The sequence below is a fragment of the Heptranchias perlo genome, chromosome 2, assembly GCF_035084215.1.
Source record: "Heptranchias perlo isolate sHepPer1 chromosome 2, sHepPer1.hap1, whole genome shotgun sequence".
NCBI lineage: Eukaryota > Metazoa > Chordata > Chondrichthyes > Hexanchiformes > Hexanchidae > Heptranchias > Heptranchias perlo.
The window spans coordinates 19,500,299-19,520,988 of NC_090326.1; the positions used below are offsets into that span (position 1 = coordinate 19,500,299).

Here is a 20,690-nt window from a genome sequence, read left to right on the forward strand (position 1 = left end):
CATCCACAGGATGCACTGCAGCAACTCGCCAAGGCTTCTTCGACAGCACCTCCCAAACCCGCGACCTCTACCACCTAGAAGGACAAGAGCAGCAGGCGCATGGGAACAACACCACCTGCACGTTCCCCTCCAAGTCACACACCATCCCGACTTGGAAATATATCGCCGTTCCTTCATCGTCGCTGGGTCAAAATCCTGGAACTCCCTTCCTAACAGCACTGTGGGAGAACCGTCACCACACGGACTGCAGCGGTTCAAGAAGGCGGCTCACCACCACCTTCTCGAGGGCAATTAGGGATGGGCAATAAATGCTGGCCTCGCCAGCGACGCCCACATCCCATGAACGAATTTTTAAAAAAGTCCATATCTACCACGTCAGTACAGGAACTTCACATCATTCAACATATTTGAATGGGGAGCCAGCTGGCGAGATGCCGTTTTCATGCAGCTTACTGAGGGGCGGCACACCTCGGACAGCAACTTCCGGATTTCCACTTTTAACTGCACATATGCTGTCACCAGCAGTTATTGTCTGATTTGCGCATAAATAACAATGAGCTCTGTTAGCTTCACCGTTATTTTCACTGCAAAATCCGGCGCAATATCAGTTGCCAAGTCAGCAATAAGGAGCCAGATTGCATTCCTGATCGTAGGGTGATTTGACAGGATATTGGTGTAACACAGATCCAAGTCAAACACAAGGCACTACTAGAAATATTCCAAAGCAAAATTAGTTGTGCAAACGATCCAGTTCACAGTCAACTACCTTTCAATTTCAGATCACGGGTGAGTCCATCTTTGGAATTAATAAGACCGTGGTCTGTAGATAGGATTTCCCCAAATTTTTAGATTTTCTCCTATAATTAATTTCAAGTAGCAACAATCAATTTGTCTGCATTGACATGCAGTTCATAACGTCCCTCAACTGCAAGAGAGCAGAATGGTTGATTGTCTTATTTGTTGAATCACATCTACTTCCTCTTCCCACTCGATCTGAACTGGGGCATTAACTGTGAGAAGCTGTTGGAATCCGGCAAATTATTAATTCCAAAGATGGACTTATTTGTGATATCTGGCTGCGTGCAATTGGAATTACTTAGGGAACGGATTCAGGACTTCCGTTATCTTTTGTTATCCAACATGTCAGTTTTAAAGCAGCCCTACATTTTGCTGATGCTGCATGTTTTTACCACGGTGTCTTTTCACCTCTGCGACTGTAGCGCAATACGAAATTTTTATCCTTTAATATTTTGTCTTTAACTTTTTGTTTTTTAATCCTTTTGCAAATAATTCTGAAAACAGGGATGTCTAATTCATTTTTTGTTGTCACCTGTTAAATGATACTTGCTGAGAAAGCTTTACGAGTCATTTTTGACAGCGTTTGTATTTCTGTTAATCCTTCAGGGGGAGCGAGGTCTCTATGGAAACCATGGTCTTCAGGTATCAGCAATATTTTGAAGGAGAACTTTTTCACCTTCTGTTTTCCACGTCGTATTATAAGAAATATCCTGTTCTTCATTTTATATTTATTTATTGCTTCTTCTAGGGAGAAGATGGGGAATCTGGTCAACCAGGGAATCAAGGGCCCAAAGGAACAAAAGGGCAGAGGGTAGAAATTTCACTTAAAACACTTAATTGTTAAAGCGTGCTTGTTTTTTTACCCAAGATGCTGTAAGTCAATTCTTTGCTGTTCCGAGCGGTAGTTATTTTAAAAATGCAAAAGATTATTTCCGTTTAATCAATGACAGTACCTGGTTTTTCACTAATATTGTGCACAACCAGGCAGATAGCTGTTTAAGAAAAGACGAGAATGGAGAGACTAGAAAAGATGGAGAGGTTAAAGCGTGCTGCATCAAACCTTCAATGAATGACCTAATAATTGAATTTTGAAGCATAGTGATGAATTACAGGAACAATCTAGCAGTAAAACACTACTCCTAATCATTCATTGATAGTTGAGGAGAGCAAGTGGGCGTCTAAATGAAATAATGTGAACTTTTTGCCCTTTTATAGGGTAACTCTGGACTTCCTGGTGAGCTGGGGATTCCAGGTCAATTTGGACATCCTGGAGCCAGGGTAAGATAGGCAGATATGTTGGGGGGTTTATTTTTGCCTCTATGTGTGTGTGCTTTGCAAAATAAAAACAAATGTATTGATCGGATGGATGCCATAGGACGTTTTAAGGCTCAACTGCTGACTTGTGCTGTACCTGTCAAGGGAGGACTTCATACTATCACTAGCTGCAAGGAAAATACCTTTTCAACCCCACACCTTACTGGATATAAATTAAACCACAGCGGGTGGCCTGGTGACACATGTTGGTGCTGCTGTAATGTATGTTACACACGTGGTCAGACACTGACTTTCACCCACATTTCTCATCAATGCCAATGCTTATTTTGAAAGGCTCAGCTCCCAGCATGGAGCCTTGCTAGGCTGGAGCGTCTTCTACATTACTGACCCGAAAGGGGGTTGTTTTAACTTTTATCACCGGGCAAAAAATGTGTGATAGCGAATCGGCCACCCGTTATACACCCCAACTAATTTTCTTTTCCATTGAATAGTTAAAATTATCCCTATAGTGCTATAGCCCATACTGGAAGGGAAGCCTTGCAAAATGACCCCTATGTTATCAAAGTAGCCTATCATACCATTACATTTAATATCTATTCGTACAGCTTAGCCCCTACCCCCAGCCCTAAGTATTATCGGCTTTGGTGAACACTGACTTTGGCCCCTTTTGCCTTCTACGTCTCATCACTGATGTCAGATGCAAATCTGTCAGCACACATCTTAATACATACCTCAACCCAAAGAGAAGCTCATGATTATCTGGCATCTTATCATTAACAACTATCTGGTGCTCCAATTTACTTGAAGTTCCTGGCACATCCGTGTCCTAACTTACTTCAGCTGATATATTGTCCGTGTTGTATTTGCTTTGTCCTCCAAAATTTTTCTCCAATTTTTCCCCCTAATTTTCTCCCCTTTCTTCCTTCCTCACCTCAAGTTTTTAATGTAAGCTTGGCTACTGTTCCTGAGTTGTGTGGCCTTGTCTCATGTGCGAATCTGATCAGTGAGCACCAACAGGGATCGCAACCGAGCGTGATACAGTCCTCAACATGGGTCACTGGAATGCGATCAGAAAGGGAAACCCCAGACCCACTTTCCCACCCAATTCCAAGCTCTCCAAAGTGTCCTAACTCCCTGCCCAAGTCCTGGTGCAATGTTACCCTCCTGGCTCCAATCTCTGGCTCCCGGTTCATTCCCTTTCAGCTTTAGCTGAGAAAAGCATCTCTGTTGCCTGGATCTTACTGATTCCTGAATTGAATGCACCGTGGGGGTCTGTGCTTGAGGGTACGATACTCAGTCTGACCAGCTTGGCACGTAGGTCTGCAATATTCGTTGGTGGGGGAGGGGAGCTTTACGTCAGGTTTTTATTTTACAAAATTTCACCTTTCTGTTTCACTTGGAAAAAAAAACCTGAAACCATAGGAGATGAACTAATATTTTTGAACTCTGCTTAATCTAATGTATCTTATCTCCTCATTCTAGGGCCCCAAAGGGCAAGATGGCATTACCCCCATGAAAGTAGGTCATTTTGTACATGTGTGAAATGTAGCTGATGTGATTGCAGACTGTATACTCTATTTAATGTTTGTTTTCATTTTTTTAATTCATTCATGGGATGTGGGCATCGCTGGCAAGGCCAGCATTTATTGCCCATCCCTAATTGCCCTTGAGAAGGTGGTGATGAGCCGCCTTCTTGAACCGCTGCAGTCCATGTGGTGAAGGTTCTCCCACAGTGCTGTTAGGTAGGGAATTCCAGGATTTTGACCCAGCGACGATGAAGGAACGGCGATATATTTCCAAGTCAGGATGGTGTGTGACCAAGGTCTTGCTGCATGTGGGACTGCTTCATTATCTGAGGTGTTGCAAATGGAACTGAACACTGTGCAATCATCAGCAAATATCCCCAATTCTGACCTTATGATGGAAGGAAAGTCATTGATTAAGCAGCTGAAGATGGTTGGGCCTAGGACAGTGCCCTGAGGATCTCCTGCAGCAATGTCCTGGGGCTGAGATGATTGGCCTCCAACAACCACTACCATCTTCCTTTGTGCTAGGCATGACTTCAGCCATTGGAAAGTTTTCCCCCTGATTCCCATTGACTTCAATTTTACTATGGCTCCTTGATGCCACACTCGGTCAAAAGCTGCCATGATATCAAGGGCAGTCACTCTCACCTCACCTCTGGAATTCAGCTCTTTTGTCCATGTTTGGACCAAGGCTGTAATGAGGTCTGGAGATGAGTGGTCCTGGCAGAACCCAAACTGAGCATCGGTGAGCAGGTTATTGGTGAGTAAGTGCCGCTTGATAGCACTGTCGACGACACCTTCCATCACTATGCTGATGATTGAGGATAGACTGATGGGGTGGTAATTGGCCGGATTGGATTTGTCCTGCTTTTTGTGGACAAGACATACCTGGGCAATTTTCCACATTGTCGGGTAGATGCCAGTGTTGTAGCTGTACTGGAACAGTTTGGCTAGAGGTGCAGCTAGTTCTGGAGCACAAGTCAACCATGCTTTTCTATTTTTTGTTACAGCCGTGTGAACTCATATCATACATTCGAAAGAATTGCCGTAAGTTCGTTCTTGAAATTGATAGCAAACTCTTAAAACTCTATCACAACATTTCTGAGCAGAGATTTGAAAAGCTGGACGAACTTGACCACTGAAAACGAGCGACTCCCGGAGATGTTCAAACAAAAAGAGAAGTCAGATTTTGCTTTCTTCAGATAATGATTAACGATCACAAATTTTTCAGCCCACTTTTCTCCTAAACATGGGCAATTTTCCGTAATTAGAGATAGAACTGAAATAGATTTATCACGGACTAAGGTGGTGCTGCAGGTTATAATCTTGAAGTCATAGATAACATTGCAGCCTAGACTCTCCATTTATTTTAAACAGGTTAACGGTGGTGTTAAAGTAATGGTGTACCATCCCTTGACAGCTGGTTTAATGGTAGATGTTGCAGCTGTGACTGCAGGGACATGCCAATTGGTTAGTTTGGCCTTGTATCGTATTTCCGAGGGGTGGATTTGATTTTTAGCATGGGATGTCCCGTCGCACGTGGCTGAAGAGACGATAGCAGTGAGAGTTTAACCAAGTTGAGCTCCGTGTTACACCTATATAGAGAGAGGGGAAGGCTTTGTGAATATCTTTCTTTCACGATTACCTCACGTACAGAACAATGTAGCCCGTAGTGTAAAGTAGGTTAATGTTTTTATTCAGACTTGTATGTGCAGGATAGGAGGAGACATCGACAACAACTTGCAATAGTGCTTCTAGTGTAGAAAAATGTCCCACAGCATTTCACAGAGGTGTAATCAGAAGAAAGTGACCACTGAGCCAAAGAAGGAGATAGTAAAAGGATGATCAAAATCTCAGTCAAAGAGCTGGGTTTTTAGGGAAGGTTTTAAAGGAGCAGAGGGAAGTGCAGGAAGTGGGGGATGTCGAAGAGGCCAGAATCACAGGGGGTTTTAGGGCTGTAGGAGGCTTCATAGATCGGGAGGGGTTTGGCCATGAAGGGGTTTAAACACATAGGGCTCAATTTTAAACTTAAATGTTGGGGGTGGGGGGCTGCGAAAATTGCAAAAATGCAGAGCTGGTTTGGAAGCCGGCTCCAACCCGCTGACTTCCGAGTTCCCCACAGACGCACCTGTGTGCGCGCGGGCGTCCCGAATCAGGAAGTCCCACCGGAAGTTAAAACCGGCGGGATGATAGTTAAAGAACCAAATGTATCTCATTGAGGTACTTAAGGTACTTTACTTGTGACACATTAGGTAGTTAAAACGATTTTTAACTTACCTGGGCGGATTTCCTACAGCTTCCGATTCACGCCTGGTGAAGGGCCGGATCAGGCAAAAATAAACAAAATAAATTAAATAAAAAACCATTGCACAAAGTTAAAACACAAAATCAACCTACCTTTCCACCCTGCTCCGGTATCCGATGTCTCACTCTCCGATCTCCCCCTCTTGCCCCAATGTCCGTTTCCGATGTTCCTCTCAGCCCCCGATGTCCCTCTCTGATCTCCCCCTCCTCCCCCCCCGATGCCCCTCTCCGATTTCCCCCTCTCCCCCCCCCCGATCTTCCCCCCGATCTTCCCCTCTCCCCCCCGATCTTCCCCTCTCCTCCGCCCCCCCCAGCTCCGGATGACGTCTCACTCTCTCTCTCCCCTCCTCGCCGTCGCAGCTCCTGCTGGCTGCCAGGCGTGAAACCTGGAAAAAACTTTAATCACCATCAATTACATCGCGATCGGGTCGGAAGAGGTAAGTTTTTTTATTCGGCTTTGCCACCCGCACCTTCACCGCTCCCCCCTCCCCCCTCCCCCCCCCCCCCGCTGCCAACGCACCACCATTTCAAAATTGAGCCCATATTCTCTGTGTGCTCCGTGTAACAATATTGGAAAACTATTCTCTATAAAGGAGCTTATGATATGTTTACACAGGATGCGCAACCTTAAAACTGTTCTATCAGAGCTATGTACATTTCCACAATAAGGCAGTCAAAAAAAAGTTAATGGAATTCTAGATTTTACCACAAGAGGTACTGCGTATAAAAGCCAAGAGGCAGTGATGAGCCTACATCAAACTTTAACAAGACCTCAGTTAGTGTACTGTTTGCAGTGCTGGGCTCCACACTATAGGAAGGATAATGAGGCTTTGGTGAGGGTACAACCCAGATTCACCAGGATGCTGCCTGATATGAGGAAATACAAATATGAAGAAAGACTTGAAATTGGGTCTTCTTTCATTAGAACAACACAGATTATGAGGCAATGTGATAAATTTTAAAATTACACAAGGATGGGACAGGATAGATAGAAGCAGAGTTTTCCAGTAGTTGAGGGGTCAAGAACGAGGGTCCATCGATACAAGATTAAATGTAACGAGATTTAGAACAGAGGGCAAGAGAAACTTCTTCACACACAGAGTTGTGAGGCTGTGGAATTGACTTCCAGGGTTAGTGGTTGAGGCAGAAACTATGTCAACATTGAAGATTAGATTGGATAAGGGGATGAAGGAAAAGAGGTTGAAGGGATCTGGGAGCAGTGTGGGTAAATGTGATTAGAACTATTTGCTCGCGTAGAAGGTAAACACCAACATAGACTGGTTGGGCCAAATGGCCTGTTTCCGTGTTGTAATTTCTGTGTGTTTCTAGATAGAGCTGACAAAATGGTTAATGCACATTGGTTTAGCAAACACTCAACCTCATTAAAATCGAGCTTGATAATGCAAAAACAGTTCTATTTAGATTAACGCCAACTGTGCTAAAAATGAATTAAACTCTAAGATTACTATAGCATCAGATATTAACGTTCTTGTTTTTTTTTGTACCTACAGCTTGTTCGCAAAGTAAGTAACTCCTTTCTGGTTTTAAGAACATAAGAACATAAGAAATTGGAGCAGGAGTAGGCCAATCGGCCCCTCGAGCCTGCTCCGCCATTCAATAAGATCATGGCTGATCTGATCCCAACCACAAATCTAAAGAACACAAGAAGTCGGAGCAGGACCCGGCCACATAGCCCCTGGGCCCTCTCCGCCACCCACAGGGCATTGACCGATCCGAACTCAGCTTCATGTCCAATTTCCTGCCCGCTCCCCATAACCCCTAATTCCCTTTACTTCTAGGAAACTGTCTATTTCTGTTTTAAATTTATCTAATGATGTAGCTTCCACAGCTTCCTGGGGCAGCAAATTCCACAGACCCACCACCCTCTGAGTGAAGAAGTATCTCCTCATCTCAGTTTTGAAAGAGCAGCCCCTTATTCTAAGATTATGCCCCCTAGTTCTAGTTTCACCCATCTTTGGGAACATCCTTACTGCATCCACCCGATCAAGACCCTTCACAATCTTATATGTTTCAATAAGATCGCCTCTCATTCTTCTGAACTCCAATGAGTAGAGTCCCAATCTACTCAACCTCTCCTCATATGTCCGCCCCCTCATCCCCGGGATTAACCGAGTGAACCTTCTTTGTACTGCCTCGAGAGCAAGTATGTCTTTTCTTAAGTATGGAGACCAAAACTGTATGCAGTATTCCAGGTGCGGTCTCACCAATACCTTATATAACTGCAGCAATACCTCCTTGTTTTTATATTCTATCCCCCTAGCAATAAAAGCCAACATTCCGTTGGCTTTCTTGATCACCTGCTGCACCTGCATACCAACTTTTTGATTTTCTTGCACTAGGACCCCCAGATCCCTTAGTACTGCAGTACTTTCCAGTCTCTCGCCATTAAGAAAATAACTTGCTCTCTGATTTTTCCTGCCAAAGTGCATAACCTCACATTTTCCAATATTATATTGCATCTGCCAAATCTCTGCCCACTCACCCAGCCTGTCTATATCCCCTTGCAGGTTTTTTATGTCCTCCTCACTCTCTACTTTCCCTCCCATCTTTGTATCATCTGCAAATTTTGATATGTTGCACTCGGTCCCCTCCTCCAAATCGTTAATATAGATTGTAAAGAGTTGGGGACCCAGCACCGACCCCTGTGGAACACCACTGGTTACTGGTTGCCAGTCCGAAAATGAACCATTTATCCCAACTCTCTGCTTCCTGTTCGATAACCAATCCTCCACCCATGCCAGAATATTACCCCCAATCCCGTGATTTTTTATCTTAAGTAATAATCTTTTATGTGGCACCTTGTCGAATGCCTTCTGGAAGTCTAAATACACTATGTCCACTGGTTCCCCTTTATCCACCATATACGTTATATCCTCGAAGAACTCAAGCAAATTTGTCAGACATGACTTCCCCTTCATAAAGCCATGCTGACTTTGTCCTATTAAATTATGCTTATCTAAATGTTCCGTTTTATAATAGCCATCTTGCCATTCCTTTCAATTGGTCCAATATTTACTTGAATAAATGACATCTTTAAATATTAAGCTTCTTTGGATTGTTCCAGGAAGAGGAGAGTGCCCTGCATATCCCACGGAGCTGGCGTTCGCTCTGGACATATCTGCTGATGTCACACCACTTATATTTGAAAGGATGAAGGGAATTGTGATTCATTTGCTGCAGGATATTAACATCGCTGAAAGCAACTGTCCCATCGGTGCTCGTGTGGCAGTTCTTACATATAATGATGAAGCAAAGCCTTTCATTCGATTTTCAGACTTTAAGAAAAAACAGTTACTTCTGAATGAAATAGTGGCACTAGAACATGAACAATCAACCAGAAGACGGAATATTGGCATTGGTATGGAGTTTGTTGCAAGAAATACTTTTAAACGAGTTCGTAATGGTGTCCTTGTGAAGAAAATAGCTGTGTTTATCACTAATGGGGGATCCAAAGACACCAACACTATAGCTACAGCTGCCTCGCAATTCAGTGCTTCAGGTATCATTCCGGTCATCATCTCCTTTAAGGACATCCCAGAAGTAGAACGGGCTTTTAAGGTAAGAAAACTATTTCCCCATTTGTTCCGTTCTATAACAGTGAGTAGGATGAGTAATTAGCCTGGACACTCAGAGGAATGTACAAGGGACAATCCCATCATGTCCCAATATAGGGTGTGTAATAGTCCCAAGTGTGCGTTGTACACTGTGCATGAGAAGTAAGCTTGTAAAACTGTGCACTGCCTTTACTAATATGTGTTTTATATTCTACATTAGCAGGGCTGCCAGTAGACTCTGTGAGTTTAACAGTGAGCCACATAGAGATACAAGATACCAGGGTTGATCCCTGGTCTGTGCTGAGTTAGCTGGTCTGAGCTTCGATGGCAGTAAGCACACTACTTTTGGCCTCAGTGCCCTTCCATTATGGAGGGGATGATGTACTGGTGTCCCCCACTGCTGACCACTATCCAGTAAACACTAGTGGAAGTATGCGTGTGGATAATAAGAGGTTCAGTTCTCAACTTCACTTCCTGGGTAGTGATCTCACATAGCTGGTGGCCCACCCGTTATAGAACCAGCCCAATTTTTGTTCCGGTGAAATCAATGGAATGAAAATCGGGCGTGTTCTGTAATGGCCAGTGTGCTCCGCCAGATTACTGCCCAGGTGGTGAAGACGAAAATCGACCCCAATGTGTGATTATCACAAAAAGTGCTCCCTAGGACAGTACCGCCATTACTGCGGCTGCTTCAAGACTCAGTGCTTCAGTATCATCCCAGACATTATGGCCTAGAAATTGGTTAACACCATGCCCATTTTACAGGTGTAAGATGGGTGCCAAAGTGTCCAATATGGGGGGCAGCGTGCACACACACATTCCGTGCCGGAAGTGCACCATTCGCCATATTGGTAAAGGCAGAAAAAGAGGCGACCAGGGGCTGCGCCTGAAACCAATTTTAGGCCTCAGGCCTACCCGTTCCGGTGCAAGGATCATATGCTGCGCCCAGTTCATGCCGGCTTGCCAATTTCCAGGCCCATCTCTTTTAATAAGATATTGAATTCATTTTTTCAAATAAGTAAATTTTTCTTCCTTAGCTCTGAAATGACCTCATGGACACCAGCTTAGGAGCACTTCATACCTTCACATGACGTTCCTTCCAGTACTTTATCAGTTCATTTATTTTAAAAGGTTACCACTTTGCTTGACATCCAGAGCTGCCAGCCATTGTATCTTACAACTCCTCTCAGCTGGTGAGAGAGTAAAACCTGTGTGCCAACAGGTCCAGCCAGATAACAGGCTGTCCAGTAGAGACAGGACTTTGCTCTTATTCCACCTTATTCTGCTTGCGAGGAACTGATGATTTTGGAGCCACCGGGAGTTTCCCCGCCTCATGTCTGGGTCTGTTGTAGACTAATTGATGGAGATCGATTGCCATGATTAGTCAACAACTCCATTATCGTTGTATCATGTGACTACCACGATGACCAAAGCCATTGTCTTCGGCCCCCGCCACACACTCCGTTCCCTAGCCACCGATTCCATCCCTCTCCCGGGCTATTGTCTCAGGCTAAACCAGACTGTTCGCAAACTCACTTTCCTATTTCACCTTGAGCTGAGCTTCCAACTCAATATCCTCTCCATTACCAAGACCACCTACTTCCACCTCTGTAATATCATCCATATCTGCACCTGCCTCAACCCATCTGCTGCTGAAACCCTCATCCATGTCTTTGTTACCACCAGACTCGACAACTCCAATGCTCTCCTGGCCGGCCTCCCATCATCCACTCTCCGTAAACTTGAGCTCATCCAAAACTCTGCTGCCTGTATCCTAACTCTCACCAAGTTCCGTTCACCCATCACCCCTGTGCTCGCTGACCTACATTGGCTCCTGGCCCACCAACCCCTCGAATTTAAAATTCTCATCCTGTGTTCAAACCCCTCCATGGCCTCACCTCCCCATCTCTGTAACCTCGTCCAGCTCTACATCCCTCCGAGATCTCTGCGTTCCTCCAATTCTGGCCTCTTACTGAATTACATTGTCACATTTACAAATTGTAACTGTACACATGCTGCACTTTACAGATAATTATATCTGATGTGCACACATACAGGTAAAAAAAATCACACTCAGCAAGATCTAAAAGCGCACAGAGTGATGCACAGAGGAAGGGTAAGGAAGAACACACAATGTGACAATTTCACTAAGAGGATATTAGAATAGAATTAGTTCCTATCTTGATGGCCATCATCGTTTTAGAAGAGGAACAGGATGAATGGAAGAATTGGATCCTATTTTAAGTATTCCAGTGGTATTGTGGATACAGATCATGGCATTTCACCCCTGCTATAAAATTTCTCTCTTGTTGTTTCTCGCTTATTTTAAGAACATAAGAACATAAGGAGTAGGAGCAGGAGTAGGTCATCCGGCCCCTCGAGCCTGTTCCACCATTCAACAAGATCATGACTAATCTTCTACCTCAACGGCGTTTTCCTGCACTATCCCCATATCCCTTGACGCTTTTAATATCTAGAAATCTGTCGATCTCTGTTTTGAATGTACTCAATGACTGAGCCTCCACAGCCCTCTGGGGTAGAGAATTCTAAAGATTCACCACCCTGAGTGAAGAAATTCTTCCTCATCTCAGTCCTAAATGGCCTACCCCTTATTCTGAGACTGTGACCCTTGGTTCTAGACTCCGCAGTCAGGGGAAACATCCTCCCTGCATCTACCCTGTCGAGCCCTGTAAGAATTTTGTATGTTTCAAAGAGATCACCTCTCATTCTTCTAAACTCTAGAGAATGCAGGCCTAGTCTACTCAATCTCTCCTCATACAACAATCCCGCCATCCCAGGAATCAGTCTGGTGAACCTTTGTTGCACTCCCTTTATTGCATGTATATCTTTTCTTAGGTAAGGTGACCAAAATTGTACACAATACTCCAGGTGCGGTCTCACCAAGGCCCTATATAATTGCAGTAAGACATCTTTACTCTTGTACTCAAATCCTCTTGTAATAAAGGCCAACATACCATTTGCCTTCCTAATTGCTTGCTGCATCTGCATGGTAGCTTTCAGTGACTCATGTACAAGGACACCCAGGTCCCTTTGAACATCAACATTTCCTTCCCTAGACACAGTTGAACTATTGTTTATCCTCAGACTGCTGCTATAGAGGCCTTGGGATCCATTCCGCAAGAGGCTGTTTTGTCTGCCTTCAATATTCTGGGTAATCAGATTGAGAGAATGTTTAGTCGGGGATTCATAGACCTCATTGCTGCCCTGTTGAGGAAGTGCTCAGCAATGGTGTGGCTGGCTGGTCCTGCCTGCCGTCTGGCACATTTATTGGCTGGAGTAAGCAACCTGCAGCAAATTAATAGCTACTGCTGTTCAATCATCCATTCCACAACCACTGCGTTGTATCAGTGTATCATGCACTGGAAGCACATTGTAATTGTTTACCATCGTAAATCGTTGTTGGCCTTTATTGAAAAGTGGTTGGAGTACAAGAGTAAGGAAGTCTTGCTACAATTGTACAGGGCTTTGGTGAGACCACACCTGGAGTACTGTGTACAGTTTTGGGCTTCTTGCCTAAGGAAGGATGTACTTGCCTCAGAGGCGGTGCAATGAAGCTTCACTAGGTTGATTCCTGGGATGAGAGGGTTGTTCTATGAGGAGAGATTGAATAGAATGGGCCTATATTCTCTGGAGTTTAGAAGAATGAGAGATGATCTCATTGAAACATAAGATTTTGAGAGGGCTTGACAGGGTAGATGCTGAGAGGTTGATTCCCCTGGCTGGAGAGTCTAGAACTGGGGGTTTAGTCTCAGGAAAAGGGGTCGGACAGTTAGGACTGAGATGAGGAGGAATTTCTTCACTCAGAGGGTGGTGAATCTTTGGAATTCTCTACCCCAGAGGGCTATGGATGCTCAGTCATTGAGTACATTCAAGGCTGAGATCGATAGATTTTTGGATTGTAAGAGAATCAAGGGTTATGGCGATCTGGCAGGAAAGTGGAGTTGAGGTCGAAGATCAGCCATGATCTTACTGAATGGCGGAGCAGGCTCAAGGGGCCGTATGGCCTACTCCTGCTCCTATTTTTATATTCTTATTTTAAATTAGCTGCCCTCACATCATGGGGCTAGGTTAGTCTGCAGCCCCGCCAGAATGGCTAGCAACTAATGTGTAACAGTGACAAGACTGCATTATCAGCCCCCAATCAACACAAACTCTTTGAAATTGAAGCAGTTCTCTTCTAATTCCCAACATGTGAGAACTACCTCAGCTCTAATGCCAAATTCATATGGATGGAATCAGCATATCACACATACAATGTTTAAGATTGGAATTTTGTGGGCTGTCCTCTTAACAAGCAATGATCCGGGAATTAATGAGCACATCGCAAGTTCAAAAGTGCCAGAGCCATTTCAGGATTGGAAGCCTTGGAGAATAATGCCAGAGACCCAATATTGCTGGCCAGTAAAACTGAATTGCTGCTGGTGTAAATCATTACTCCCAACAGCAATTTGTACACTGTTATTTCTTAAATCTGTTGTAGTAAATCGAATGTTTATAATTGTATTACTTCTGGTGTTTTATCGTGAGTAGGTCACGTTTATTTGGTGCCAAATTATTTTTTTCTGTTTGAACTCATCTTTATTTTAATAAGATTAATTCCTCTGTTAAAATAGCAGATAAATTAATGTAAAAACAATGTTTATCCACTAATATCATCTATTGTCATTTGTAGGCTAATATATAGTAACATTTTAAAACTTTATGTTTCTGTTACTGAATTACATTGCCACATCTTGGAGATTTTTTCTTTTTTTTCTAAATTTACATTTTCTTTACATTCTTTTGCACAAGAATGCAGTGGTTGTGTTGCCAAGACAGCAGCAAAGGTCCCAAGAACTGTTACGCCAAGTGCAAGTTTGCACACTGTGCTTCGGTATGATTTCAGATTTATCACATCTATAATATAATAAAATCCTTATATCTGCATGCACTTCATGTTTACTTTTTGCATTATCAATTCCACATTCATAATGGAAACTGCTTATGTAGACTTGTCACACTGTAATGCCACCATTCCACCAATGGAGGATGTAATTACAAGTTTATACAACCATTTTATATTATAAATATGGACATAGCAATTTGTAATGGAAATATATAAAAAGAACAGAACATCTAAGTTTAACATAGGAACTGAATTATGCCTACTTACCCTGGTCAAGTTATCCCCTGCCCTTTAACCCCACTTCACCTGAAGACTACACTTGGTGCTGACTTTTCACATGCAACACAATGGGAGATCGGCTATTATTAAGTATATATTGTGACATATTTAAAATTGTTTAGTGTAAAATGTTGAATTCTTTCAAAACTTTGATTCTGTTTGCATGAGAACCCTATACTGACAGCAACATAACACACACACAAAATGTATGAAACATTGATCTTAATGCACAAAACTTTTTGTTCAGCAAAAAATAAACTAGGAACTTCTAATCTTCTTTCACAGATGAGTGTGAACCTGATGACCTGTGTCCAAGACCTATCTCCCCACTTCCCATTCCAGTAAACCTGGAAATAGCTTTTGTTGTTGATGACTTACAGCAAATGGAAACAGCACAATCAGAAACAGTTCAGCATTTCTTAAACTCAATGCTTAATGAGTTTGTAAGCTCCACAGAACCAAAGGCCTCTGATCTTCATCCCAGGGTGGCTCTTATGCAACACACACCAAGTTACACACCAAGATATGGGAAAGATCCATTTAATCTGGAGTTTGGGATTTTGGATTACACCGCAAAAACACTGAAGAAGAGACACATCCAAGACTCGTTCAGTCAGCTAGAGGGCTCCTCTGGCATTGGCAGTACCATTGAATGGAGCTTGAAGAATTTCTTCTTAAATCGGATGAATCAACAGACTTACAAGGTTATCTTTACAATATTTTCAGGGGAAACAAGTATTGATGACAAGAAATTACTGGAAATATCACAGGAAGCCAAATGTAAAGGTTTCGCGATATTTGCATTGGTCCTTGGGGAGGTAACTAATGTCACAGTCCTGGAGGAATTTGTCAGTTTTCCTTTTGATCAACATTTAGTTCATCTGGACAAAGCCCTGGAGGTTGAAATGGAATATGCACAAAAGTTTACACTGGCTTTTCTGAAAAACCTGGCAAGTAAGTGCAATAGAAACCTAATGAAAAGTTTAGAAATAAAGTATAACTGGACATTGTGGAGTGTTTATACTTTGTACAAGATAAGCATAAATATAATAGTTAATACAGTACTGTTTCATTCCAATTTAAATGGATAGGAATAAATCCTTTAAAGGGGGAAATTGCTCTTTGCTAATTTTAGTGAATGCCGTGACAATGGAGCAGAGACACTTTCAGAGCTTTATTTTACAAAAATTAGCAAGGCCAGAAATTTTACTCCGTAACTGACTAACTTAAGGGTAAATTTTCCTTTTGTTTCTTTCATCACCAAGGCATCTGTGAGTATAGAGCAGTCTATCGTGCTTCATACTAATGCATACTTTAGACTAAAGTTAGCAAATGGAGAACGATACAACCCTTTAAGTGCAAGGATCTCACTCCTATTTATTGCCACCAAATGTTTTACAATTTAAGGAAAGGAAACCTAATATTCCAGTGACAAATATTTAGTCGCAACATTTTGATTGAAACGCATAAGCAGCTGCTTTCTTTACACTGTGCAACAAACACCAGTGAGCCATTCAGTGTATTTTGTCTGGAAGAAAATAAAAAAGTCTTGCATTTATATAGCACCTTTCACAACCTCAGGATGTCCCAAAGTGCTTTACAGCCAATGATGTACTTTTGAAGTGTAGTCACTGTTGTAAGGCGGCAGCTAATTTATGCACAGCAAGATCCCACAAACAGTAATGAGAAAATTGACCAGATCATTTGTTTTTAGTGATGTGGGTTGAGGGATAAATATCGGCCAGTACACCAGAGAGAACTCCCCTGCTCTTCTTTGAATAGTGTCATGGGATATTTTACATCTACCTGAGAGGGCAGACAGGGCCTCGATTTAACGTCTCATCTGAAAGACAGCACCTCTGACAGTGCAGCACTCCCTCAGTACTGCAATGAAGTGTCAGCCTAGATTATGTGCTCAAAGTCTCTGGATTGGGACTTGAACCCACAACCGTCTGACTCAGAGGTGAGAGATCTACCACTGAGCCATGGTTTGATATCAATCACAGTATTTCCACAGGCAATCAGCATTTATGACGCTGCATAAATTACCCAATGCTACTTAGCTCACAAAATCTATCAGCCTTATAAACAACTCCCATCTATAATAAGGAGCACATGATTCTCAAGGCATTAATTCTTCCCCACATCTTCAGTACCAGTAGAGACTGTTGCTCTGTCCTCGCCGGCTCCCATCCTAACACTGGCAGGGGTCTGCCAAAACTGCTGGAAACTCCACTGCACCCCAGATCGGTGGTGGGAGCTAACCTCTGGCCATCTGTGGTGGGGGGGGGGGGGGATGGATGCCTTTTCTGCCCTGAAGAAAGCCGCTGACACAGAGGAGGGGTGGAGCTGAGGCGAAGACTCCCCGCGGCCCAAGTTCCTGCTTCCTCGACCTCGGTGGGACCCGCATACAGTTGGAGGCTGGCAATGACCAATGAGTTGAGGCATGCTGGGATCCTGAAGGATGCAGGTGGGCCCCACCGGGGGGAGTACAGGACAGAGAAACAGTCTAATCTCCCAACTGGTACACTAATGTCCCTTTGGGAAGGAAACCTGCCGGTCTGGCCCATATGTGACTCCAGTTCCCACGCCAACTTGGTTGACTCCTAACTGCCCTCTGAAGTGGCATAAGAAGTCTCTCAGTTGCATCAAAATTGCTACAAAGAATTGGACTGTAGCGGTTCAAAAAGGCCCCCCACCACCTTCTCCTAAGGATGGGTAATAAATGCTGGCTTTGCCAATGACGCCCACATCCCAAGAATGAAAAAACAAAACATTTACAACAAGGGATGGAAGCAAGAATTTTTGACAGTTTCCAGGCCAAGGTTCCACTGCCTGTCTCAGTAGGAGCTATAACTCTCAGTTTGGGTGGAGTGCTGCTCATAATTAAGATAAAAACATCGCTATTATATTATAACCCAAGGAACCGCGGGCATCAATCAAATGCAGGTGCCATCAAAATCCATAACTCTGTCTCATGGCTGAAGTACAAGGAGTTGGTTTTTAAAGTATAGTCTCCCCTTTCACCCTGTCTCCTTCCTTAAGACATTGATTGGAAACATAGACTGTCTGTCCTGTCTGCTCACATGCCTCTTACTGCAAATGTTTTCCAATCCATCGCCTTAGTGATGTAGAGAGATAATTGGTCATACCTTGTGACCTAACAGAGAGAGAGCTCAGTTAGAAGTCATTCACTGATGCTTCAGACAACAGAAGAAGGCTGCTTCATTAACCTTGCCCTCAACAGACGCTCTCTCCAAATCTCTCTTTCTCGTACAAAAGCGCACATGCAAGCATGTGCACACAAGGACACGCGCACACACACATGCACAAACACGCACGTGCACACACTGTCACGCATGTTCTCACATGCACAACCACACCCCGTCACGGGCACATACGTGCACATCCACACACATACGCAGACACAGTCACGCACACATCTCGTTCCGGTGTACCATTCTTCTCAATAATTCTTCATTTATAGCTGATTCTGAAACAAGAGCTAACCTCTAGTTTGTACCCTCTGGAAAGACAAACACTCACAGCTGGCAGTCAATTGGTTGATTTAAGCACCTCATACAATTTAGCAATTTCAAATATTACATTCCCTCCATTTTGAGTAACAAGGGTAAATGCCACAGTCATTTGAAGAATGAAGGGATTTGAAAATAGTAATTGCCCTCTGGTCTAACTGGGAGATCTGTTCTGATCTTGTTTAAATAGATGATATGAATTAAATGGAACACAGTTGTCTGGAGAAAAAAAATCATTAGAGTCTGTAAAAATTCCACAAATGACAAAAAAAGCTTAAATAATCCAGCAAACTAATTTTATTGACATGAAATATTAGTTCTGAATATTTTAATCTTGGCTGGAATGCACTAAACTTTCACTACGTGTTTCAAAAAGGACAGGTTTTCTGTCCTACAAGAGCTTCAAATGTTGACAGTAGAACATTATGAAATAGAATTAGTCCTTTGTGGGACTATTTCTTGATCTGCAGTATCCCTGAATGGAATCTCACCGTGTGTTTTATTTTGATGCAGATTCAAAAAGAGAAAGAATTGTTCTTTTTTTAATTTTACAGTGGGAATCAACAAATATCCACAGAGGAAATGTGGAAGAATAAAATCTTGGGGAACATGGAAAACCAGAACATCTGCAGATTTAGAGCGGTATGTTTTATAGACACTCAATAACAGAATTGAAACTTAATGTAAGTATTCCTCGGTGACTGATGTATGACCTCTTTGTTACAGAGTGGATATCATGCAAAATATTGAAGAATACAACAGTAGTAATGGTAAGTGAACCAAAAGGAACATAGGAACAGGAGGAGGCCATTCAGCTCCTCAAGCCTGCTCAACCAGTCAGTTAGATCAGGGCTGATCTGTATCGTAACTCCATCTACCTGCCTTTGCTCCATATCCCCCGATATCTTACAGCAGAGAGGGGTAAGGGGAGATTTGATAGAGGTGTTCAAAATCATGAACGATTTTGATGGAGTAAATAAGGGGAAACTGTTTCCAATGGCAGAAGGGTCGGTAACCAGAGCACGCAGATTTAAGGTGATCGGCAAAAGAACGAGAGGCGACATGAGGAAACATTTTTTTAAGCAGCGAGTTGTTACGATCTGGAATGCAGTGCCTGAGCGGGCGGTGGAAGCAGATTCAATAGCAACTTTCAAAAGGGAATTGGATAAATACTTGAAGGGAAAAAATTACAGGGCAATGGGGAAAAGAGCAGGAGAGTGGGATTGATTGGTATCTCTTTCAAAGAGGTAGCACAGGCACAATGGGCTGAATGGCCTCCTCCTGTGCTGTACCTACTATGATATCCTTACTTAACAAAAATCTAATTGATCCCCAGCATCCACAACCCTTTGGGGGAGGGAGTTCCAAAAAATGTTTAAATATATCCCTGAATGTGCCATCATTGATTTAACAGGACAGATTTAGAGAATTGAACTGTATTCCAGGAAAGCTGATACCTTAATGCATATTTATGCTCTTGTTATTAATAAGAAATGGCAACATGAGCACTTTACATAAATTAATGACAGCCAAATAAAATGAAAACATTACAAATATAGTAATAAGTGAAGCTCAGCACTCATGCGACTATAAATATTAAACCACACGTTGTAAAAAATGTATTCATTTTGTTTTAGTGGCATCTGAGAAAATTGTGGAATGTTTATTATCTGGCCGCAGTCCCATGAAATCCCTTATAACTCATAATATGCCGGGTAATGGCAGCTTGGCTCAGTTGCTAGCATATTCCTCTATGGGCCAGGAGATGGCAGATTCCAAAAGGACTTGAGCAAATGACCAAGGCTGATACATCAGGACTGTACTGTACAGGTTGCATTGTCATTGTGCTATAATTCAGATGGGACCGCTCCACCATTGGCGGCCGTGCCTTCAGTTGCCTGGGCCCTAAACTCTGGAATTCCATCCCTAAACCTTTCCGCCTCTCTACCTCTCTCTTCTTCTTTAAGACACTATTTAAAACCTACCTTTCCAGTCCTGATATCTCCTTATGTGGCTTGGTGTCAAATTGAGTTTGATAATCACTCCTGTGGAGCGCCTCGGGATATTCTACTATGTTAAAGGCACTATATAAATGCAGATTGTTACTGTTGTTGTTGAGTCACTGAACCAAGGGACTATCTGCCTGTACAGGTGAATGTTAAAGCTGTAAGGGTAAATCGGTAGCATTGGTGTTCTGGAAGGATGAGAATAAACTGAGCTAAAGGGCCTTCTATATCAGGACCCCTCACTGATCATAACCTTGACCCCCTACCACTTTGCAGCTTCTCCCCCCATCCTCGCCAAGCACATCTCTTCAATGAGGCCCATCTCCTACCCCCTTAACCTCCAACTGCCCGACTCCTGATCATCGAACCACCTTTTTTGTCTGACATTAAGTCATGGATGAGCCAGATTTTCATCTGCTTGAGCACTAGGAAGACTGAAGCCTTTGCTTTTGGCTCCCACCAAAAACTCCTCACCATTGCCAACT

The 20,690-nt window shown here is 43.1% G+C and overlaps 1 protein-coding gene across 1 annotated transcript in view; it reads left to right on the forward strand.

The window, feature by feature from the left end:
* The window catches only part of LOC137331864 (collagen alpha-6(VI) chain-like), a 186,619-nt gene that overhangs the window by 154,267 nt on the left and 11,662 nt on the right, over positions 1 to 20,690 (forward strand). The window contains 11 exon segments of the mRNA XM_067995748.1: positions 1,405 to 1,440; positions 1,547 to 1,609; positions 2,014 to 2,076; positions 3,556 to 3,591; positions 4,610 to 4,646; positions 7,415 to 7,426; positions 8,989 to 9,482; positions 14,291 to 14,372; positions 14,949 to 15,617; positions 18,754 to 18,841; positions 18,926 to 18,969. Coding sequence (XP_067851849.1) covers positions 1,405 to 1,440; positions 1,547 to 1,609; positions 2,014 to 2,076; positions 3,556 to 3,591; positions 4,610 to 4,646; positions 7,415 to 7,426; positions 8,989 to 9,482; positions 14,291 to 14,372; positions 14,949 to 15,617; positions 18,754 to 18,841; positions 18,926 to 18,969 — 1,624 coding nt within the window.